The 25,241-nt window shown below is 45.6% G+C and overlaps 1 protein-coding gene across 13 annotated transcripts in view; it reads left to right on the top strand.

Moving 5' to 3' along the window:
- The window catches only part of LOC111076368 (mitochondrial basic amino acids transporter), a 211,525-nt gene that overhangs the window by 30,527 nt on the left and 155,757 nt on the right, over positions 1-25,241 (top strand). For 7 of the 13 annotated variants that reach the window (XR_002608022.2, XR_002608024.2, XR_002608021.2 and 4 more), the window contains exon 1: positions 3,465-3,796. The exons of 3 other annotated variants lie outside the window; for them this stretch is intronic. Coding sequence is in view for 1 of the 10 variants with exons in the window: in XM_041596145.1 (XP_041452079.1) it covers positions 3,774-3,792 (19 nt within the window). In the remaining 9 variants the exon portion in view is untranslated. Of the gene's footprint in view, positions 1-3,464; positions 3,797-25,241 lie in introns of those variants that run through there. 3 more of the 13 variants (XM_041596145.1, XM_041596144.1, XM_041596135.1) reach the window with 1 other exon arrangement.

The raw sequence follows: 25,241 nt of genomic DNA, 5'->3' as shown, positions 1-25,241 counted from the left end.
ATATATATAGGGATAGTTAGAATAGTGTACCGAACTACTGTCTGGTGGCCAGCTTTTTCAAAAAGGACGAACAAGTTTAGTTAACTGCCGCCCTATGCATCAATGCCATTTTATGCATTCAGAGCCTTGATTTGCAAGAAAGAAGACGGAAAAAGTTGTAAAATATGTCTGCGAGACTTCGACCAATGGGCACCACAGATCAGTCTCCATTTTAAGGAACAAAAACATCGCCCCTAAAAAACTAACTACTGCGTCCCAAGGGAGTACACAGATACCCTTTTCGAACTAATCATTATTTCGCATAGAGACGACTGGCTCAAGGAGCCATTCGGCCCAGAAGGGGTCTGAAACATCTTTACAGATGGATCGATGATGCACAACAAGTTCGGAGGACGAATTTAGTCCAAAGAGGAAAACATTAGTCATTCGTTCAGCATACCAGATCACTGCGGCGTCTTCCATGCCGAAGTCAAAGCAATCACGGAATCTCTCAAGTAGTTGCCGTAACGGCAACTCACTTATACATTTATAAAGACAGCCAAGCTGCGATAAAATCACTTAATGAGATTTTATCAACCTGCCGCAAATCTCTTCTCGATATAGCTCAACAATTCGTTATTAACCTAGAATGAATAAACTGTATGAAAGACGAGCCGGTAAGAACTGGCACTACGATCCCCCTTCTCCACGACAAGGAGAATATCTGTTTGCTAATGGCAACCTATCCGCTCATTATAAAATACAATTTTAAGCAACTAAGTGGCTAATAGCTAATATCCATGCTAACAGGATGGGTGCCCTTTAAACGGTGGAGCACTTCCTTTACTGTCCAGCTTTCAACGGAATAGAATAGAATAGAATATTATGTATATTCTACATCTAATATGTAGATTATACATGTACCATTTAGATTCTACATCTCCTCCGCTAAGGGTTGCTCGCGCACTAAACGCGGCAGAGTGTGCGAGCGAGAAGGAAAATGAGTTGCATGGTCGTTGGCAGGGGGGGCAGAGGAAGCAACTGAAAATTAATTTCTTCATTCTGGCTATAATTATAATCCGATCTAATTCAGATTCGGCAATCCGGTAGATATGGGCATTCCCTACGATAATGCGTTTTTAGTTTTATCGTATCTTTAAAAATGTGCCTGCCACAGATTTTCGTTCTTTGTGTGGGCGGAAGGGGGCGGGGCGAAATTTTGAAATACACTTGTAGCAGTGTGATATCACATGAGTCTGGAAACCAAATTTGGTTGCCCTAGCTCTTATAGTCTCTGAGATCTAGGCGCTCAACAAGACGGACAGACAGACAGACAGACAGACAGACGGACAGACAGACATGGCTATATCAACTCGGCTATTGATGCTGATCATGAATATATGTACTTTATGGGGTCGGAAACGTTTCCTTCTCTGCGTTACACACATCCACTTTTACCACAAATCTAATATACCCCTTAACTCTTTTTTTAGTACGGGTATAAAAAGGCGGGGGCGTCAACTATAATTGGCGTGTATTTGGCGTGCACAAAGCTGAGGGCTGATGACGGTTGTATATAGGCGCGTAGGTGTCGAGAGACTGTTCTCTCCCGCTCGGCCTACGGCTAGCGCCCGTGATGGAGCGCCGAGTGGATCGCGTCCACGCCGCGCGAGAACGAAGGGCATGGGAGAGCGCGCGAGCTAACAGAGCGCTGTTAACCGCGCTGCTGCCCTAAACACCTTTCATACATGACATTTCAGGAATGTCCACAATATGCTCATATGAGCATCGGGATGGAACAACTGTTCACATCGCGTCTCAAACGGGAGAAGTGTAAAATAACTCAGCCGATCCATAAGGGTACGAAACATGCCTAAGTGTGCCTAACTTATCGATAAAGCTCTGGGACTATCTTTGTAAACAAACAAATGTTTCTCAACGCTTGTTTTTTGATCGATCTTTCCTTATTACGGAGTATGTGGTCCGAACCGAGAGGCGTCGACGAACGATCTGTAAATACATATGTAATTATCATTAAAGATTACTGAAAAATATGAATTTCTTTTCACCTTATTTATTTTATGTTTTTATTCTCTATGTTTGGCTATTAAGAGTTTTTAATAGCCGTTGAAACTCAGTTATTATTAAGAACGAGAAGGAACGTGTGAGTCACTTCTGGGGATGCGACTCTACTTATACCCGTACTCAGTCAGTATATACATTTTTGAGCATATGATTCTTTTAGAATTTTGGAATAAAAAAAAAAAATTTTACATTTTACATTTTTTTGCTACATCTGTTATCTACATATACATATACAATGTATATTTTACATCTAACATGTAGATTGTACATGTATGTTCTACATCTCCTTCGCTAGGGGTTGCTCGCACACTGAACGCGGCAGAGTGTGCGAGCGAATGAGTTGAATGAGCTTGGTGTTGGCAGGAGGGGCGGAAGAACCAACAGAAAATTAATTTCTTCATTCTGGCTATAATTATTATCCGATCTGATTCAGATTCGGTAACCTGGTAGATTTGGGCATTCTCTACGATACTGCATTTTTAGTTTTATCGTATCTTTAAAAATGTGGCTGCCACAGATTTTCGTTCTTTGTGCGGGCGGAAGGGGGCGGGACGAAATTTTGAAATACACTTGTAGCAGTGTGATATCACATGAGTCTGGAAACTAAATTTGGTTGACCTAGCTCTTATAGTCTCTGAGATCTAGGCGCTCAACAAGACGGACAGACAGACAGACAGACAGACAGACGGACAGACAGACATGGCTATATCGACTCGGCTATTGATGCTGATCAAGAATATATATACTTTATGGGGTCGGAAACGACAATTGGCAGTTGGGCCCGCAACCTTCCAAAATGTATTTTTTGTTCATTTTTTCCATATTTTAGGTTTGGTTAACGAATTTTAGCTGCAAAGTCTCTCCATAGATTTTAATGAGCGATACCTTAAACGACGCCAAATTAACGCACCTATACACAAAAAAATAGAGGACACAAGATATAATTTTTTTTCGACTTTTCCTGAGTTTTTAAAGTCAAAATTTCGTAAAAAATACCGCTCAAAAATCATCATTTTTACATTTCAATGCTTTATATTTCCCAGACGGTAAGCTGTAATCACAAAGTGTTTGGGCTTAACTAGCTGTTTTAGTTATCTTCTCAAAATAGTAAAGTTCTTTACAACCAGACGTAAGATACTAGAGCTATGTGAAAAAAACAAGCGCTACCTCTGAAAAAAGTTTAAAAAAAAATACCAGTTTTCAAAAATTCTTTAAAAAAAAAGTTCTGCCATAGAAAAAAAAAAAATATTATCAAACCATTTTTAAGCCCCAAATCTTTAAGAAAAAGTTCGTTTTGTTCCTTGAGGAAAAATCGTGTTGACTAGTGTTATTAGCTAAAGAATTTATGATTAAATAACGTGCTGGGAAAACCGACACTCTATGAATTTTACGTAAGAATTTTGAGTTTCACAAACACAAAACAGCTGATTTCAAAATTTTCAAATTGATTTGTTATTATTTAATTTTTAGATATATGTGGAACAGCTACCACTAGTCGATGTACTTGTCTTTAGTTTTTCGAGAACAATATAACTGACTTGAGACAAAATCAGCCATACACTGCTTGACACGTTGCAAATTACTCGAGCGTGGCTTATTATAGAAAACTAGCGAACTATCGCAACAAGTGGGAGACAAAATTGTATAGTCACATTTGTGGAATTTGGGACGAAATATGTAAACAAGGCAAGATAAGACGATAAGCGCGGATGGACTCAATGCAGGAGTGTGCGTATGTATATTTGAATATGCAAAAATTAAGATATATTATGAATTTTAGCTTAAGAGCTTAGCTTAACACGGTTACACCAGGGACATTCTGGTACATTCAATGTGCTTCAATTAACTTTCACTAGCCAAATCATTGGGTTTCTTTCGAAGTATCAGGAAAAATACTAGATTTTTTATAAATAACTAGGAGGCTCTTTCGCTATTACCAACAACCAAAAAGTATATGGATGTGCCAGAAGCTATTAGAAGACCTGTTTTTTTATATTTCCTTTATATGCTAGTTTACCTTTAATATAGAATAAACAAAACAAATAAACATGTAAGTATAAATATAATGGATATGGTCAAAATCGCCAAAACAAACCATGTACACAATTTTTATACCCGTACTCAAAAAAGAGTTAAGGGGTATATTAGATTTGTGGTAAAAGTGGATGTGTGCAACGCAGAGAAGGAAACGTTTCCGACCCCATAAAGTATATATATTCTTGATCAGCATCAATAGCCGAGTCTATATAGCCTTGTCCGTCTGTCCGTCTTGATGAGCGCCTGGATCTCAGAGACTATAAGAGCTAGAGAAACCAAATTTGGTTTCCACACTCATGTGATATCACACTGCTACAAGTGTATTTCAGAATTTCGCCCCGCCCCCTTCCGCCCCCACAAAGGACGAAAATCTGTGGCAGCCACAATTTTAAAGATACGATAAGACTAAAAACGCAGTATAGTAGAGAATGCCCATATCTACCAGATTGCCGAATCTGAATCAGATCGGATCATAATTATAGCCAGAATGAAGAAATTAATTTTCAGTTGCTTTCCCTCCCCCTCCTCCCACAAACGACAACGCAACTCATTTTCCTTCTCGCTCGCACACTCTGCCGCGTTCAGTGCGCGAGCAACCCCTAGCGGAGGAGATGTAGAATCTAAATGGTACATGTAGAATATACATGTTAGATGTATAATAGAAATAGTATATGTAGATGTAGATAACAGATGTAGCAAAAAAATGTAAAATTTTTTTTTTTTTTAAGTTCTAAATAATTATATGCTTAAAAATGTATATGCTGACTGAGTACGGGTATAAGTAGAGTCGCGTCCCAGAAGCGACTCACACGTTCCTTCTCGTTTTTAATTCTAAAATTCTAAAAAATCATGCTCAAAGATGTATATACTGACTGAGTACGGGTATAAGTAGAGTCGCGTCCCCAGAAGCGACTCACACGTTCCTTCTCGTTTTTTTTTTTAATTTCGCGAGTTCTTGATCACGTCTTCTGTTCTTCCGTTTGCCAGCCCGACGCCTTTATTACCCAGATCGTCCGATATCTCGTTGCCTTCGATGCCTTGGTTGGTGGGAACCCAATAGATCCGAACTGACTTTGTCGTGCTTAGGAAATCTAATGACTCCCTGCATGCCAGGACATTCTTGGAACTGACCGCTGACGACTGCATGGATCTTATCGCCACCTGGCTGTCCACGAACAGGTTGACTACATCGTGTGGACGATCCGTAAACTGAGCAACCTCCTCCGCTTTCGGTATAGCGAAGACTTCCGCCTGAAATATGCTGCATTGGTCCGGTAGCTTATAGGACAGCTTTATCTCAGGGTCTGCACCATCTATGCCCGCTCCTCCTCCTCCTTCCATCTTTTAGCCGTCTGTGCTTATGTTGAGGTGTTCAGTCTCTTTCCAGTCATCGGGTCCCATGTTTTTTTGACGTCCAGGCAAGTTCGGGGGATCATGTAGTCAAATATACTGATCCTGTCTCCGGCAATTAAACTGTGTCCGACTCCTTGCAGCGACATGTTGCCTGATGCGACTATGCGTTGTGCTGACGGAGGATGACATGCTGACTCGTTGAGTAATTGACTACCAGCATACAACACCTTTAAAAATGTTGGTACGTCCGGCCTCTGCCTTTGAAGCTGGTTCACTGCTCGGAGTAGATGGAATCAGCTCTCTGTCTACTAACTCCAGCTTGGTCCCTTCCCAAAAATCTTTAAATTGCACCTCCTGCACCACCCACCTTCGAGTTGGCTCTTTGTTACATTTGAAGATCTTTACTCTGTTCAGCAATCCAGCATCATCGAGGTAGGCATAGGAGCTATAAGGTTATCCTCTTTTCGCGAGAAGAGAGATTCCACGAGCTGCGCGTGGACTAGCTTCCACAGGATCGCCGTCATCTTCCTGTTCTCGTCGCTGGGGCTAATTAGGGCCACAACAAATATCCTTTGGATGCGTTCATGTTGATCCTCTATTGCCGCATTGCCGCTTGCTCGCTGGAGTGTCGTTTGAAGTGCTCTCGGTCGAGCGTTACCTTTTCATGCGCAGTATTTCTTGCACGTTTGTTTGTTTGTTTGTTTATTTTGATTTTCCTAGTGCTACAAGGTTGTACCTTATGATTAGTGCACTAGTCACAAAAATTCCAATACGATTAATTAATAAATGAAATTGGATTAGATCGAATATTTCTTATAGCTAATTTTGCTTAATTTTATACACATTTTTAATTCTAAATTTAAATTTAAATATCTCCTAAGCATAATAGATTCTTAATTTTATTTTGAGGTATGTTATTCTTTTCTTTTAATTTAGAGTTTTCAGATGTATAGTCAGATTTGTCCTGAATTTTAATGCGTCTACAGTTGTTTTTAAGCTATTTGGTAATTGGTTCCATAGGCGAACAGTGTAAATGAAAAAGTGTCTTTCAGAGCTAGCTAGTCTGTGCTTAAGACATACTATATTATTTGTTCTTCGTGATGCAGTAAACCTTAGTATGTCTGATAGATATGGTGGTTCTTTCTTGGTTATAATTTTATGTAAAAATATTAATGCTCGCGAGTCAATCCATTTCGTTAAACCCATACCAAAAATTCTGACTGCATGAGTGGTTATATGCTCCCTCTTTCTTATATTAAACACATATCTTGCTATACTATTGAATACTATCACTATCACTACTATCACAGTTTGCAAATAGCTCTACGCCATAAAAAAGTGTTGGTATCAATAGTGTTTTAGCAACTAAGAGACGAATATTTTCTGGAAGGTAACGTTGTGTCATGTTTAAAGTTCTCAGCAAACCGTAGTTTCTACCTACGACCTTTATAATGTGATCATTCCATGTAAGCATGCTATTAAAAACCACTCCCAAATTATTTGCTGTTGTTGTGTATGTAATGGTATTGTGATTTATTTTTATTTTGCGTAGGTTAGTAAGTTCGATTTTCTTCTTTGAGATTAGTAGGCATTTAGATTTAGTTGGGTTTAATCCTAGACCGTTATTGTTTGCCCAACTGCTTATGTTTGTTAGTTCCCTTTTGTTTATTATTGTACACTCATTTATGTTATTTACGGGACGGCATTGGGAAGGTCATTTACATAAACAGTAAACAATAATGGTCCAAGGATAGATCCTTGCGGAACTTCTCTCGTAGGGGACAGAGATGACGAGTACCCAAATTTCGTGACTACAGATTGTAATCGATGAATGAATGAATTAGTTCGGTTGCGGTGCTGTCCAGTCCATATAGACTTTGAAGTTTTTTACACAGAACCTCGTGATTGACGGTATCGAATGCTTTGCTATAATCTAATAATGTCAAGAATGCCACCTGTCCTTCATCAATTTTTTTACGGATGTCTTCAGTGACTTTAAGGATTGCAGAAGTACAACTCCTGTTTTTCCTAAACCCCGATTGTTTTTCATTAAGCAGTTTATTACTTGCCATATAGATAATAAGTTGGGTTCAGAGCAATCGTTCAAGAACTTTTGAAAGAAAAGGCAAAATGGCAATCGGTCTAAATTCGGTATTGGAATTATTTTGGCTGCTTTCCAGGCCTGAGGAAATGACGAACTCATTATTGCACTATTAAAGACATGTGTTACATATAGTATTATCTTTGGTAGCAGTGGTTTAAGAAATTTGGGATTTATATCATCTGGTCCTGTTGCACTAGATTTAATTTTAAGAATCGACCTTACAACATCACATTGGTACACACATTCAAAGCTAAATCTATTATCACAGTAAATATCACGGTCAAGGTATACGTTATTTATTATAGTAGGTACGGTAGATTGCACAAATTTTCTGTTCAAATCATCAAGGTCGATATCCACCTGTGGTGATTTCGGCATCTGTTTGCCGACTTTAATTCCTGCAATTTTTGGCTAGTTGAAATGATTTCATGAAATTTGGTCGTGTAATAGTCAGTTTTAGCTTTCTTAATGCTATTCTGCACTTTTTGTCTCGCTTCCTTAAACATGGCGTAGTGATGGCTTGTCTTGTATCGTTTCCATCACTCATAAGCAACATTTCGAGCATTTGTTAGCAATTTTATATTGTCAGAAAACCAGGGCTTTAAAGACGGCCTAATAGTGCGTGATTTAGTTGGTACAAATTTATTGTAAAGGTACAGTATGTTATTATGAACTAATGAAACTTGTTCGTCCAATGAGGTTGTAGCAAGGATGCTATTCCAGTCCAGTTGGTCACATTCAGCACTTAACGAAACCTAGTCAATATTTTTAAATTCCCTGTAATATATTTTTTCGGCAGAGCTTTCGAAGTGAACATCATCGTCAGATATACTAAGTCATGTCTAGAGAATACTGGCACAGAAATTTGGTCATATAATAAAATACTTTGACGATTACTAACAAAAAATACGTCCAGCAGGGTGTCAGTACATTGTTTTAAGTGAGAAGTGAGTTGGGTAGTCAGAGTTTGCAGCATGCAGACCTATCGCTTTCAAATTGTTTTTTAGCTGGTGCTCTCTCAGAACGTTGCTATTTAGGTCATTTTTCATGTCATTATTCGGTGATTACTACATTGTCATACCCTAATGATATTCTGTCCAGTATTGAGATGGCTTCCGAAAAGTCTGTTGTGCGATTTGGTCTGTAAATGCAGCCAACAAGTAACCTGGACGCTTGTCTTGCTCCCTTTATTTCGAGAAAGATTTACTCTAGTAGACTCTTGTTGGTGTGCTTACTTATTACATTAGATGTCAGGTTAGACTTAACATAGATTGCAACACCCCCAGCATGTCCCTCACGGTCCGAACGAAAAACATTGTATCCGTCACACGTAATCATAACATCACAGATATTAGATGTAAACCACGTTTCAGAAACACAGATGACATCAACATTTGAGTTAGTAAAAAGGTACCTGAATTCATCCATCTTTTTGGTTAGACTTTGAGCATTAATATGACAAATATTAATTCCTGAGTGTTGCTTGCTAAGAATACGGATTAGTGCATGACTGCTCGCCTCTGAAGTCATATTACTCTGCATTTTGCAGTTAATTTATCCATACTTAACTGACGCACAGACAAATTCAAAGAGATATTCGAATTACACCTTAAAAACGTACATAAAAACTTAAAGTTACAAAGGAGAAAGAAATGCAGTAAACTCTTAAGACTAACATTGAGTACATAACGAGAAAGGTAAGAGAGACATTGTTGAGCTACTGAGCTTCTTCAGTAGCGTTGTATTGCGATATTATTAAAAAGGCGATGATTGTTCAATATATATATTCACAGTTTATTGTGGTGAAGTAAATAAGCGTGATTGCAAAATCAAGACCAATTCAAAGGGCAGGCGGGCCGAATTGCCTGGGCCCTAATGCGAGCGAGAGAGCGACAGATCGAGAGAGTGATAGCGAAAGGCGATAGAAAGAAAGGTGTGGGATGAAGAGGCGAAAGAAAACGGCTGCATAGGCTGCTGCCGTGAGGGAGCATGAATGCGTGCATGAGTTTGTAGGTAAATGACAATTTAGTACAGTGGGCAGTGCAAACAACGAACAATAATAAGGATTTACTCTACTGCTGCACCACTGGCTATAATCTATGCATTTGGCCACTATTTGGCTGCGTAACCAAACATACTCCCCCCGTTGAAGATCACGGGTCTTTAACAAACTTCCTTCAACAGCATGCAGGGTTCAGCAGACAAAGCTTGTTGTTGATGGGGCCGTTCTTCCTTCCGTCGATACCTGTAGATTCGCTGCAAGAAAGCAACGCGTTGTCCGACATCTAATCGGTTGAAGTTGAGCCATGTCATGTGATGCTCAGCGACAGAATAAGAAGAGGCGAAAAAGAATAGCGCATTCAAACCAAGCACTGGAAGTGATGTGTCCAGATCAGCATGATTTCCTGAAATGACTGAGGGATTAGCAATTTCTGCCCTCCCCCCAATAGGCCAATGTCGGGATGGTCTTTGGCCCAGCACAGCTTGAGGTCCAGCGCGATGCCCAGAATTACGTCCGCCAGCAGAGAGCGTGGGTTCGTTCGGATGAACATCGGCCGGAACGAAGCGTTTGCAGAGAACCCACAAGGCCTGAAGGTCCGTAAACGAGGTCGTAGGCTGAGCAGGAACCACATCCGACGCAAGTCCACCTGTGTTGATGCAATCGAGGCCGCCTTCTAACTTTGAATAGGATTCCTCGTCTCCTGCTCCACCATGAAGAGCCGGCACAAGAAACGGATGCTTCGATTGGTATTGGTTTCTGTCGGTCAGTCCGATTGGCTCCAAAATCGCGCACGAATCCACTTGAAATGGGGCCGGTGTGATTCCGTGACCATACGCAGGATGCGGAGTTACGGAAGTGGACCGCTTAGTGATCTCTCCGAGAATGATCCCATTGAGCGTCACAAACAGCTCCTCAAAGTCATCGGCGAGTTCACTCCCAATCTCGTCGAAGTCTAGCTCCTCGAGTTCACTGTGCACGGTTTTAAAAGTGCCGTGCAGCTCCTCGATTTGCTTCAGCCTGCCAACGAGCATTAAGTGGTCGAATAGGGAAGCGTTCTCCAAGACAACTTTTAGCTGCTTCATCCGTTCAAATAACGCTGGTGCTTTCCGCTTTAGGAAAGCCAGACTGTTTCCAGCAGCGGTCACTGCACCGTCGTTCCTCGCACCCATTTTGGCGCAGGCGCTAGAAAACGTTCCTAGCGGGAAGATGACCGCAAAGAAGAACGAACGCTTGCAGTAAATGCAGCAAGAACCGCAAGCAGATCGCAAAGCAGACGACGCGAGCACCGTTTTTGTTGCTTGTGCACAGCCGAATACCGAAAAAACCGTGGTTCAATGCGAATTAAAAGAACGACAAATGTTATTGTTTTTTGTGATAAAATTTAACGAGTTAATGTTTATATCACGTCGGGGTCACCAAATGTTGAGCTACTGAGCTTCTTCAGTAGCGTTGTATTGCGATATTATTAAAAAGGCGATGATTGTTCAATATATATATTCACAGTTTATTGTGGTGAAGTAAATAAGCGATACAGAGTCGAAAGGATAGTTAGCTGGATTCAAGACGGGGTCAGATTGAAGACGCGGGGGTCGGTTCAAGACGGTGTCGGATAGAATAGCTCGATTCCAAGACGATGCGCAGTGATTGCAAGATCAAGACCAATTCAAAGGGCAGGCGGGCCGAATTGCCTGTGCCCTAATGCGAGCGAGAGAGCGACAGATCGAGAGAGTGATAGCGAAAGGCGATAGAAAGAAAGGTGTGGGATGAAGAGGCGAAAGAGAACGGCTGCATAGGCTGCTGCCGTGAGGGAGCATGAATGCGTGCATGAGTTTGTAGGTAAATGACAATTTAGTACAGTGGGCAGTGCAAACAACGAACAATAATAAGGATTTACTCTACTGCTGCACCACTGGCTATAATCTATGCATTTGGCCACTACTTTGCTGCGTAACCAAACAGACATTTAGCTACGAAAGCTCCCCTGTTGATCGTGTTCTTGTTGATGGGATTGAGATGCATACATGGACAAAAGCTCTTGCATGCTACTAATGCGAACGTAGTTATCGCTCCCAGCCTCTCTCACATGAACAGCGGAGCGGCGCGTAAATACTGCGGTGAGCTTTTTTTGCCTCTTCCCTTTCATAGCTTCTTTGAAAATTGCATATTGAGCTTATTGTTATTGACAAATCTGCCCTTTAATGCCTTCATATGGGACAACCGAGCATAGTGCTTACCACCCTCCTATATATTTTGATCAGCACAGGCAAGCTAGCATTATTCCTCCTGGGAGATGTCCGCCTTGCCTTCGCACCAGAGTTGGATTTTGAGAGCCCATCACTGGTACCCGGTTCAGGTGGGCGAAGAAGGCTATCTTCCTTCGTTTTGCTATCAGAGAGTACCCTTTTTTTATCTTTCTATGAGACTTTTTGCGGCAGTATTGCAATTGAAACTGCTTGCTTGAAATCTTTACTTCGGAAAATTTTGGTTTTAGTGTCCGATAAGATTTTAATTCCATTACTTCTTCCCGTTCATTAATCGGTAAGGATACCGGAAAATTTTATCCGAGAATTTAATTCGTACCAAGTCCATAGCATGCAGTCAATTTTTTTGCGAATGACTCCAAGTGTTTAACTCTCTTTTTTTTAGCAATGCGGTACAAAGAATACGCCTTCAGTTGGTTTCAACTAGAGTTTTCGACTGACTCAACTCTACGAAAAAAGTCGATGCAATGCTAAAACGGAATCGGTATATGCATGTGCAGCTGCGGTTTGGGATATGCATGTGAGGTTTTTACAGTTACGTTTTGTGCATAGGCGAAAACATGAACATTAAAATACAAATACGATACAAAAGTGAGATAGGCAGCTCATTTCTCAACAATACGTTATATAAAATATGGACGAGAAGGAACGTGCGAGTCGCTAATGGGGACGCGACTCTACTTATACCCGTCCTCAGTCAGCAAATACATTTTTGAGCATATGATTTTTTAGAATTTTAGAATTAAAAAAAAATTTTACATTTTACATTTTTTTGCTACATCTGTTATCTACATCTACATATATTATGTATATTCAATATCTAACATGTAGATTACACATTTACCATTTAGATTCTACATCTACATCTACACATCTACATTCTTCTACGAGCGATAAGGAAAATGAGTTGCATGGTCGTCGGCAGGAGGGGGAAGGGGAAGCAGGTTAGGTTAGGTTAGGTTGTCCCGGACGGCCCTCACGGGGCCACGCATAGGCCAATATGGCCCTTAGTTGTCCGGATTGGTGCGTATTAACCTTCTGAGTGTTTTTACGCGGTTTTGAAATCCGTGAGGATCGAGGAGAGTTTTGCAAAGGCAAGGAGTTTCGCTGGCGTCCTCTTGGATGCATCTTCCAGCGATGCCAGTACCGGGCTGCCAAGATGTATGTTTCTTGCCCTTGAGAGGGCCGGGCATTGGCAGATTAGATGTTCCAGGGTTTCGATAGCAACAGATTCATCACATTTCCTGCACTTGTCACTGTTGGTGATGCCTAGTTTGACTGCATGTGCTGCAGCCAGGCAATGACCTGTGAGTATATCTATTAGCATCCTACAGTCCTTCCGTGGTAGGTGTAGTAGGTATTGGCTGAGTTTACCATTGCTCTCCTTGCACATGGTTTTCGCGATCTTGCAGTTGGTGGTTCTCCTCCACCTGCTGCTGGCCTGTATGTGTGCCCTCCTTTCTAGATCGCTTTGGAGCGCTCTCCATCTTCCATCTCTCCTCCATCTTGGAGCCATCCGTGTATATGTTGAGGTGTTGGGTCTGGTCCCGACCCCTTTTCCACTCGTCGGGTCCCATAAATGAGGTTGTGTTTACGTCCAGGCAAGTTTGGGGGATCATGTAGTCAGATATACTGGTCATGTCTCGGCCAATTGAACTGTGCCCGAATCCCTGTAGAGACATGTTTCCTGATGCTACTAAGCGTTGTGCCGCCTTTCCTGCAATCAGTTGAGCGTGGATGTCCAGGGGGTCGATTCCGATTATGGTTTCGAGTGCTTTTGTTGGAGTTGACCTCAGCGCCCCCGTAATGCAAAGCAGCGCCTGCCGCTGGGTCCTTTCCATAAGCCTATTGTACGTCGTCTTTTCCGTCGCTTGCCACCACACTAAGACTCCATATAGCAGAGTCGGTCGCACCACCGAGATGTAGATGCAGTGCATTGGAGCAGGTGACAGGCCCCATGTACTGCTGAGCATCTTCTTGGATGCATATAGCGCAATGGTGGCCTTCTTCACCCTTTCCAAAACATTGGGCCTCAACTATGCCTAGGTATTTGACTTGTGTTTTCGGGGTCAGCCTGGTTTTTCAATTTTCGGGGGGATCCATGCCGGTACCTTGTATCTCTTGGTAAAGAGGATGAGTCCGTCTTGTCCGCGTTGATACTGAGTCCTACTTTTCCGCCCACTCACATATCTCCCTGAGTGTTGATTGCTTATGTCATCCGCATAAGCTGTTATTTTTGGGGCTCTCCTTTCGAATCTCTTTATTAGGTCGTCGACCACCAGGTTCCACAGGAGGGGCGAGAGGACCTCACCCTGAGGTGTGCCTCTGTGTGCCCCTTTCACCAAGGAAGCGGTGCCCCATTCTGAGTACACCCGTCTACAACCTAGAAGGTTCTTTATCCAGAGGTTGATTGCGGGATGCGTGTTGGTCGCTTCTAGGCGGTCCATTATTGCGTTAGTATTCACGTTATTGAATGCTCCGGATATGTCTACGAACACTCCTAGAGCATACTTTTTATTATGGAGGGCTCTCTCGATGGTGTCTACTAGCGAGTGCAGTGACGTCTCTACCGATTTCCCTTTGATGTAGGCATACTGGTTGGTTGACATCAGTCTCCCTACATCATTCCTGATGTGTAGATCCAGAAGCTTTTCTAGTGTTTTGAGTAGAAAGGAGGTGAGGCTTATCGGTCTGTAATCCTTGGGGCTCATATGGCTGCACTTTCCTGCCTTTGGAAGGAAGACAATCCTCGAGGTCCGCCATTGAATAGGGATATAGCCCGTGCTCAGGCAAGCTGAGTATATTGCAGAGAGCCATGGGGTGATCACGTCTTTGGTCACCTGTAGCATGGCTGGGAATATACCGTCTAGTCTAGGTGCTTTTGTACCCGCAAAGGAGTCTATAGCCCAGTGGATTTTCTTAGACGATATGAGACCTGTTGGGGGATGCTCTTCCTCAGTTGCTAGGTCCTGATGCGTTGTAGCGTCAGCAACCTCGGTGCATCCTGGGAAGTGAGCTTCCATTAGTGCTGTTAGGGCTTCTTCACTGCCCTCAGTCCACTGTCCATCTTCTCGCTTCAGCTGACTCTGTACGGTAGGTTGCTTTGATAGCAGCTTCCGAAGTCTAGCCGTTTCTGGGACTTTCTCGATCGTGGAGCAGAAGTTCCTCCACGAGTTTCTTTGTGCCCTGCGTATTTCTTGTACTCCCTGAGTAGGGTTTTGTATTCCTCATTGATTATATCCTCGAGCGATAGGTCCCGGTTCCACCAGAGTGGTTTGGTCCTCTTTTTCGTTCTCGAGGGTGGGCACGATGCGTGGTACGCATCCAGTAGTTCCTTGGATAGGGTCTCTAGGGACGTTTCTATGTCTTCCGGGGATTTCACTGTGCCCGGGCGATTCGCGAGCTTCGAGGTAACTGTCTTTTTAAACTTTTCCCAGTTTGTGTTCCGGGGGTTTCTATAGACAGTTATCTTCGGAGAGTGTTCAAATTCGCACTTAAACTGGATGTACCTGTGGTCTGAGAAGGATGGTCTTTCAAGGACTCTCCAGCCAGATACCACCGTACTTGTTCCCGCTACGAGTGTTAAGTCTAGCACGTTTGAAGAGGTGGGACCTACAAAGGTGTATTCCTCTCCTACGTTTGCTACTTCTAGGTTAGTTGATAGTATGAAGTCTAGGAGGGACTCACCTCTATCGTTGATGTCGGGGCTTCCCCAGACGTTGTGATGTGCGTTTGCGTCCGTACCGACGAGAAGTTGCTGGTCCTTCGGGCTGGATTCCGCCACTAGGTGCCTCAACTCTTCAGGTGGAGCCGGCCTGTCGTGTGCCATGTAGCAGGAGGCTACCATCAGGCGCCTTTCCTTGCTTTCTAGCATCACCACGGTTAGATCGTCAGTGCTGTAATGAGACATAAGGTGAGCATGGATTCCCTTCCGTACGAGTACGGCGGTTCTGTTCCTGCTTACCGATGGTGGATAGAATACGTTAAAATTTTAGGACTTTAGCCCGGCCACAGCATTGCCTGAGGCAACCCATGGCTCCTGGACTAAGGCTATGTCGGCGGGCCCTTGCTCCATGGCAAAGAGGAGCTCCGCCGACGCAATTTTACTTTTGTGGAGGTTGAGCTGCAGCACACTCACCATGTGCGTCTGGCTCAGCTCCACTCGACGGGTTGACTACTACCGTCAGGTCACCGTCCTCCCCCTCTTCCTCCGAGTCCAGCGCACGACCCTGTGCGGCCTCCACGATGGTGTCCAGACCAAGGTCCTTCTCCACCTCGCCCGCCTGCAGAGTGTGCGCATCTTTGTCCTCGGGGTGGCGCTTTTTCAGCCGCAGGTACACACTGCCCATCCCCCACGCCATCTTCCCGAATCTTGAGTACAGCAGGTCCTCTGCCTCCTTGCTGATCTGGATGATCGCACTCTGGCCCCCCTCGTTGGGTAGTGGGCTCCCGATATGCAGAATCCTCCAGTTAGCCGTTGGCACATCGGGGTTCTGCCTCTGTAGCAGCTTCAGCGCACGGTCCCCTTGGATTACGATGGGGAAGACTACCTTTGCCTTTGGTATGGACGGGATTAGCTCCCTGTCCACCACCTCCACCTTGGCCCCCTCCCACAACTTGAGTGTGGGGTCGTCAATACATTTAAGTATTTTTACCCCGTTGAGCCACCCTGCACCATCGAACGTGGGCATGGGGGCCGTTGGGTCCTCCTCCATTCTGGCGAGCAGCGCATCCACGAGCCGCGCGTGCACCATCTTCCACCGCGCCGCCGTTATTTTGCCATTCTCTTCGCTCCGGTCAATGAGTGCCACGATTAAATGTCGTTTGGTCACCTCACTGACCTTCGTTTTTTGGGGACGTTTCGCCTGTTTGGGTGTGGGGGCTGCCACTTTGGGCCCGCGTTGCCGCTTGCTCACCGGAGTGTCTTTCTTGGCACTCTCGGTCGAGCGTTGCCTTTTGGTGGCGAGACTCTCCTCCACCTTGTTGGCAAATCCCTCCGTCGATGCCTTCATCTGCGGCATCTGCGAGAAGTGCAGCCGTCCCTCCTTTTTTCGTTGTTCGGCCCAGGTCATTTTGGCCTTCTCCTCCTCAGAGAGGTCCTTCCTGCCCTGGAGCCGTCCCATGATCTTGAGGGCCGCTTTGTAATGCGCCTTCGCCTTCAACCCCTCCTTGGAACGCTTCGGCCTTCCCTACGAAGGGAGCTGGAACCTGGTTCCGGGGAGCGGAGAAGGCTTTCTTCCTCCGTCTTGGTTACAGAGAGCACGCTCTCCAGGTCCGAGTCTGTATCGACCACGGCACCTGTGCGGCTCAACTTGGAGTGCGTATTTGTGGCAGTGACATTGCAACTGATATGACCTGCTCCCGTCCTATCAGAGGTGTGGCCGCTGGCGACACGCAGAGAGGATTGCTCCTCCCCGTGCCCGCCGGTTTTCCACCGACGTTTGGGTTGACATCCCAACCCTTGTTTCATCCTTCGTCCGCTCCATTGTTGGCCCAGTGGGTCCATGCTGGTTATAGTCTCTGAGATCTAGGCGCTCAACAAGACGGACAGACGGACAGACAGACAGACATGGCTATATCGACTCGGCTATTAATGCTGATCAAGAATATATATACTTTATGGGGTCGGAAACGTTTTCTTATCTGTGTTACATCAAAGACTATACAATCCCTAGATGCTGCAGGAGCGACAAAAAAGCGGTTCCATGGCGAAGCTTACCGGTTTGCCCCATGGACAGAGGGAGCGCGCGGGGTTCGTCTCTGACCACGAGCCCGCTGCACGACAGCTTCGTCTGTTCGTAAGAAACGAGCCGAGCGAGCTCGAGACCGCTCAGCAGATGCACACAGTGGGCCCAGCTTGATAAATTATAAAGGGAAAACGGGTTCAATATATTTGTGTACATTTCATTTTCATATCATATCATATCTCTACTCATATCTCCTATACTAAAATTATCTTGAAAATTAGATTCGCTAAAGCTCTGGAAAATATTCTACTAGATGTGTACATTTATTTTATTCAAAGCGTTCATAAAATATTTTCTAATTTGGCCACCTCTTTTCGGCTGAGTCCCCACTGTAAATACACACAATCATGATGCAATTATATAAGGTGGTCTTGTAGGCTGCCGAATCCTTAGGTTTTTAGTCCCTTAGCGTTCAGGGCATGCTCGCTTTTTGAAGAGACTGGTTGTGTGCGGACAAATTTTTTCGAAAGCCCTAACCCTTGTGCACAACAAATGACGTATTGTCGTATTTGCCGCAAGCACGTGCAAAAATCAGCTTAGCATAACAAAAAATGTTAAAAAAAATTGTTAATGACTTCCGAAACAGTTAAAATTAATTTAGATATAAAAACGTTTTATTTTAAGATTAGAATTTATTTAAGAATTAAGAGCCTTAACAAAAATATATCTATCCAACAACAAAAACAACGTTTAATTTCAAATTCAAAAATATTAAATTTAAATTATAAGAAAACATCAACTATTTGTTTTTTTAAAGGGCAACTTTACACCCCATGGTCCATCTGAGGGCTAATCAACATGCTCTATTGGTGTTTCACCCACACTTACCTTACTGCGCTGAGCCCTTTCACTCGCACTTATTGTAAACATTGTTAAGGGACTACTTTTGCCGACGAGACCACCTTATATAATTGCATCATGTCTGAGGGTTAATCAACACGCTCTGTTATTGTTTCACACACACTTACTGAGCTGAGCCTTTCACTCGCACTTATTGTAAACATTGTTAAGGGACTTAACATTGTTACTTTTGCCGACGAGACCACCTTATATAATTGCATCATGGGATAGCCTAAAGGAGAATGGAAGAAATATCCCGCGCGCCCGTTACCACGAAGCGTGTGGCGTGTTGATTAGCCCTCAGATGGACCATGGAGTTTAAAGTTTCCTGTTATAATAAAAGAGTTGATTTATTTTATAATTTATTTTTTAATAATTTTAAATTAAAAGTTGTTTTTGGATAGATATTCCTTTGTTAAGGCTCTTAGTTCTTAAATAAATTCTAATCTTAAAATAAAACGTTTTTATATCTAAATTAATTTTAACTGTTTCGGAAGCCATTAACAACACTACCCGACATGATTTTTCCTCAAGGAACAAAACCAACTTTTTCTTAAAGATTTGGGCCTTAGAAATGGTTTGATGATATTTTTTTTTTTTTCTATGGCAGACCTTTTTTTTGAAAAATTGTTTAAATCTTGTGAGGTCCTATTTCAAGCTGAGGTGAGCATTCAGTCTGTCCAGGGTCCACTACAAGACAATTTGTAGATCGCAGGTGACTTCAGGTGTCGGGCTGGCTCGTAAAAGAATGTAGTAGGCAGCGAGAAATGATGAGGCGACGGTTTTGTTGGATTGTTCTTGGTTTTTATTTAGTATTCTGGTTTCTTTTCATTCACTTTCCTCATTCACTTAAATTCTGCTGCTTCAACTCGTGGTTGAATGGTGCGCTGGTGGACTGCGTTGTGCAGTGTCTTGTGTTTGGGCTGAGGGACTGCGTAGTACAGTGTCTTGGGTGTGTGACTGAGGGACTGTGCAGTGTCTTGTGTTTGGGCTGATGGACTGCCTGTATCTTGTATTCGGGCTGATGGACTGCCTATATCTTGTGTTCGGGCTGATGGACTGCCTATATCTTGTGTTCGGGCTGATGGACTGCCTGCTCTTTCGGCCGATCTTGGCCCTTTTATGCAGCTGGCGATCGCACCTGAGACCCGGAAATAATTAATTCTTGCTGACTTAAGGTTATTGGGTAATAATAATTGTAGGGTGTGGTAATTAGGTCGAAGCTTGGTGCTTCGTTGACAATTTCTTAGTGGGTCAGTGTGTTTTGATGAGAGTGTTTTTAGCTGAGGCTGCATCGCAGTAGGTGCGGGCTGCCGTTGGGAATTGGGTTTTTGCTACCTCAGCATCGCGAAGGTTATATCTGAATTTGGGTCGATGTTTCGAGGCCGAGTGGTTGCGAAATATCGCCAAGAAGTGGGTGACCGAGAATTTTGTGCTGTGGTTTTCGCTGATCGAGAGTTCTTAATTTTAGTAATTGCGTGCGTTGCTTAAGACTATTCTATTTCCGGGGTGCTGACACACCGCTATTGTGGGAGAACCGTGGCTAGAGCCATGGTTCGTTAGCTCGGTGTATATCAGTTTGGTTATTGTCTCCCGCCAGCGTGGATGCGCTGACCCTTCGCCGTTTGTGACGAGCCATGGCTAGAACCATGGTTCGTTACACCCCCCCCCCCCCCTTTCTTCCGGGTGGGTGATGGAGAGGTTTGTGGCGTCGCTTGGCGGGTGCTGAGGTTCGCCTTTTTACCGGGTTATCCTGTCCTTGGGCTTGTGGGCGTCACTTTAGCGTGGCGTCGGTAACGTGATATTTTCTACTGCTGCTGTGATCGTGGCAGTTTTTCTTCGGTTCTGGGTGCTTTGTAGTTGGTGTCTGGATGGTGGGTCGATTATCCCATATGACGATGGTTTTCTCGGCGGTTTTCTTCGGTAGTTCCTTGTCCAGGCATTCTTGAATCGGCGGTGCTATGTCGGGTGGCCAAGGATCCGTCGGTAGTTCTGGGTCGTCTTCGGTGGCTCCGGGGTCAAAGGTTTGATTCGGGTCTTTCGGTAGGACGGGTCTGTCGAATGTAAATGCTTGGATCTGCGGGCCAAGTCTGGCGGCCACGGCTCCGGGACTGGTTCGGGCTCATGTCCGGTTGGATCGGCGGCTTCGGAGTCAAATGGCTGGCTGGGGTCTTCGGGTGAGCGGGTTGTGTCGAAGGCGCTGGGCGTTTCGATCCTCCGTTGGTAGTCGCTTATGTGGACGACGATGGGTGTGGTGTCGACCATGGGTATGATGTTTTGGTACGCCGGGTGTAGTACTCGTGTTATACTACAGCCAGACTGGTACGTGAACAGGTGCGTCGCGATGACCCCTCTGGTATCGCAGCAACTACTCGTGTGGGCGACGAAGATCTCGGACAAGGCTCTAGGCATGGCTCGCTGCATGGCGCTAGGAATCATGTCAGTACGCGGAAGGTACTCCATTGTGTTGGCGAGGATCGGTGTGGCGTCGGCCGTGGGTCGGACAGGACGGCTGTCTGGGCATCGTGGGGGCATCGTGCTGGTTTCCGGGCCCTCGTTGAGGGGCTCTGTGGAGATCAGTTCGATTATGGGCCCCGTCCAGCGTGGGGTTAGCGTGGCTGTTTCCCGTGTGGCTGGGCTGTCGGATGGTGGTGGCCGTTGTCCTTTTTCGCTGCTGGCGGTCGGTTTTGAGGGTGTCCGTGCGTTCCCTGCTTCCGAGGCGGTTTCTCTGCGTGCTTGCTCAGTTGCTTGTCTTGGACCTGGGCTTCCTGTGTCGAGAGCCGGGTTCAAGTGTGTTTGTCTTGTGTGTGAGATCCTCGTGGTTTGTTTGGGGTGTGTGTCCCCTGTGGTTGGCCTAGGACGCGGTTGCTCCATAGTGACCGTGGGACTCGTTTTCCCGATTGCTTGGTTGTGGTTGGCTTGTGTTGGCCTCGGATTTGTGTTCTCCGTTGTGGGCCGGCGTTTCGTATTCGTTGCGATTGGTTTGGGTGTCAAGTGCTGCGTTGCGTTATTGGGTGCCGTGTGCGTTGTGGTAGGTCGTGGACGTAGGTTCGTTGCGATTTGTTGGGGTTTCTGGTATCGGGGTTCGGCGTCTTGTACGTGGATGGTAGTAAGCACGGGTTCAGTGGGCATGGGGTGACAGTCTCGTAGCTGTAGCAGCGTGGAGCCGCATTGGATCGTCGTTTCGGTGGCACCTAGGAAGTCCATGCCGACAATGACTTGTCCCAACATGTTTGGCAGGACCAGGAGCGGGATTTGAACCTCTCGTTGATCCAGCTTGATGTGCGCCAGTAGAACTTGTGAGATCTCTCTGACCGAGCCATCGGCCAGGCGTATGCGGACGCATGCATCTTGAAGGTTGGTGTTGTTGCTCAGTTGTCGGGCGAGGTTTGCGCTGATGAAGCTTCTGGATGCCCCGGTGTCGATTGTGGCTTCCGTTGCGTGTCCTCCTATGGTCACCATCGCCACTATCCGGCCGTTGCTTACGTGTAGAGAGTTATTTAGTCGCGGGTTGGAGGAGGCGTCGTTCCCGGCTGATCCCGTGTCAGTTGGGGACGCATGTCGTTTCCCGACGTGTTTTGGCGGCAGCAATTTACGGTCCGTGTGCCGCGTTTGCCACATTCCCAGCAGAATAGGATGGAGGGATTATGGCAGTCGTATGCCGCATGCCCCGCTTCATCACACCGGCGACAGGCTGCGCGTGGGTTGGTGATGGGGGTCGTGATCATGTGATGGGCTACGTCGGGATTCGCCGTACTGTTTGGATGAGCTGGTGGTCTCCCTGGTGTGTCTGTCGATTCCCAATGGGGACTCAGAAATGGCGTCTGGTGCGAGTCGCAATTCCTCTGCTCTGAAGCCGGCCTTGCGTATCTTGGAGTGTTCCGCGGGGGTGCGAAAGTGGTCGGGATGGTCCGCTCTTGGATGCTCTCGACCTCGGTGGCCAACTTTGTGAGCTGTGCTAAGCTTTGTAGTTCGTGTTGCCGCACGTACATCTGGTATGCTGGCAGGGCGTTATCGTAGATCCTGTTCAGTTCCTTGGCTGCGTCGTACCTGGCGTGGTGCATGAGTAGAGGTATCTCGATGAGGTAATCCTTGAACAATTCTCCTACCGCTTGCTTGCGGGCTCGGATCTGGTCTTCCAATTGTTCAAAATACCGTGGCGGCAAGAAGAAAGTCAAGAATTCTTGGCGGAAATATGCCCATGAGCTGCCTTGTAGTTGGCTGGTGCGGTACCAGCGACTGGCCCGATCGGTGAGAAGCTCTGTCATGGCCCGAGGTAGCTGATTTGTGTCCACCCCATATGAGAGAGCACGTTCCTCGAGTAGTTCCAGAAATGTAAGTGGGTCGTCCTGTCCGTCGAACCTGATTCCCCATTTCCGAATCTGTTCCGCGATGTGGGCGGTGTGGCTGTGGTGGCGTCCATCTATGGAAGAGTCCATGGCTGGCACGATCCTCTGTGTGGGCGAGCGGCTGGTCTCCGTAACTGGAGGTCTGGGCAAATCGGCTGGCGTTACGATGCGTGGTGGGCCAGGTGTGCTGTATTCGGACGCGGTGGGGACTTGTAACCCGACTTTTGGGTCGGTTTTCCGCTGGTCAGATGTCCTAGGAGTGGTGGTGATGGGTGACCTGGAGCGTCCTGCTGGTTTGGCGTATTGCCGTTCAAGGTCTCCTAGTCGAACCCAGGCGTCCTGCGAGAGTGTTCCGGCGACTAATGTGGCGAATCTCTTTCTTCGTTCCTCGACTGTTCCTTCGTGGAAAAATCCGAATTCCTCGGCCAGGGTTTCCAGCTCGTCCCGCCGGAGTTTGTAGATCCAGCCGGTGGTGACTCCTGGATTGGTATGGTGTCCCTCCGGGCAAAATTCGTCGGGTTGACCGGCTCCGTGGGCTTCCATGGTGTGTTTCTGTGGTTAGTAGCACTGACTTACGTGTTGTTGGTGGTATTTCTGCTTGCGACCGGGTTTTTGCGTTTTGTGCTTGACGGTTATTGATCCTTGCTAGCCTAGTCTCTTTCAGTGGCCGTGGGTCTTTACTCCACAAAGCTCCGTATTAAGGTGTCAGTCTCCTTAAAGTCACCAAAAAGTCCCTGCTCGGGCGCGACTTGTGAGGGTCCTATTTCAGGCTGAGGTGAGCATTCAGTCTGTCCAGGGTCCACTACAAGACAATTTGTAGATCGCAGGTGACTTCAGGTGTCGGGCTGGCTCGTAAAAGAATGTAGTAGGCAGCGAGAAATGATGAGGCGACGGTTTTGTTGGATTGTTCTTGGTTTTTATTTAGTATTCTGGGTTCTTTTCATTCACTTTCCTCATTCACTTAAATTCTGCTGCTTCAACTCGTGGTTGAATGGTGCGCTGGTGGACTGCGTTGTGCAGTGTCTTGTGTTTGGGCTGAGGGACTGCGTAGTACAGTGTCTTGGGTGTGTGACTGAGGGACTGTGCAGTGTCTTGTGTTTGGGCTGATGGACTGCCTGTATCTTGTATTCGGGCTGATGGACTGCCTATATCTTGTGTTCGGGCTGATGGACTGCCTATATCTTGTGTTCGGGCTGATGGACTGCCTGCTCTTTCGGCCGATCTTGGCCCTTTTATGCAGCTGGCGATCGCACCTGAGACCCGGAAATAATTAATTCTTGCTGACTTAAGGTTATTGGGTAACAATAATTGTAGGGTGTGGTAATTAGGTCGAAGCTTGGTGCTTCGTTGACAATTTCTTAGTGGGTCAGTGTGTTTTGATGAGAGTGTTTTTAGCTGAGGCTGCATCGCAGTAGGTGCGGGCTGCCGTTGGGAATTGGGTTTTTGCTACCTCAGCATCGCGAAGGTGATATCTGAATTTGGGTCGATGTTTCGAGGCCGAGTGGTTGCGAAATATCGCCAAGAAGTGGGTGACCGAGAATTTTGTGCTGTGGTTTTCGCTGATCGAGAGTTCTTAATTTTAGTAATTGCGTGCGTTGCTTAAGACTATTCTATTTCCGGGGTGCTGACACACCGCTATTTGTGGAGAACCGTGGCTAGAGCCATGGTTCGTTAGCTCGGTGTATATCAGTTTGGTTATTGTCTCCCGCCAGCGTGGATGCGCTGACCCTTCGCCGTTTGTGACGAGCCATGGCTAGAACCATGGTTCGTTACAATCTTGTATTTTTTTTTAATGCTTTTTTCAGAATTAGCGCTTTTTTTTCATATAACTGTAGTATCTTACGTCTGGTTGTAAAGAACTTTGCTATTTTGAAACGATAATTAAAACAGCTAGAAGTTAAGCCAAACACTTTGTGATTACAGCTTACCGTCTGGGAAATATAAAGCATTGAAATGCAAAAATGATGATTCTTGTGCGGTATTTTTTACGAAATTTTGACTCTAAAAACTCAGGAAAAGTCGAAAAAGAATTATATCTTGTGTCCTCCCCCTCTTCCTCCGAGTCCAGCGCACGACCCTGTGCGGCCTCCACGATGGTGTCCAGACCAAGGTCCTTCTCCACCTCGCCCGCCTGCAGAGTGTGCGCATCTTTGTCCTCGGGGTGGCGCTTTTTCAGCCGCAGGTACACACTGCCCATCCCCCACGCCATCTTCCCGAATCTTGAGTACAGCAGGTCCTCTGCCTCCTTGCTGATCTGGATGATCGCACTCTGGCCCCCCTCGTTGGGTAGTGGGCTCCCGATATGCAGAATCCTCCAGTTAGCCGTTGGCACATCGGGGTTCTGCCTCTGTAGCAGCTTCAGCGCACGGTCCCCTTGGATTACGATGGGGAAGAGTACCTTTGCCTTTGGTATGGACGGGATTAGCTCCCTGTCCACCACTTCCACCTTGGCCCCCTCCCACAACTTGAGTGTGGGGTCGTCAA

Source organism: Drosophila obscura, unplaced genomic scaffold (assembly GCF_018151105.1).
Source record: "Drosophila obscura isolate BZ-5 IFL unplaced genomic scaffold, ASM1815110v1 contig_139, whole genome shotgun sequence".
In the NCBI taxonomy this organism is placed as follows: Eukaryota; Metazoa; Arthropoda; class Insecta; order Diptera; family Drosophilidae; genus Drosophila; species Drosophila obscura.
This window is presented reverse-complemented; position numbering and strand designations above follow the sequence as displayed.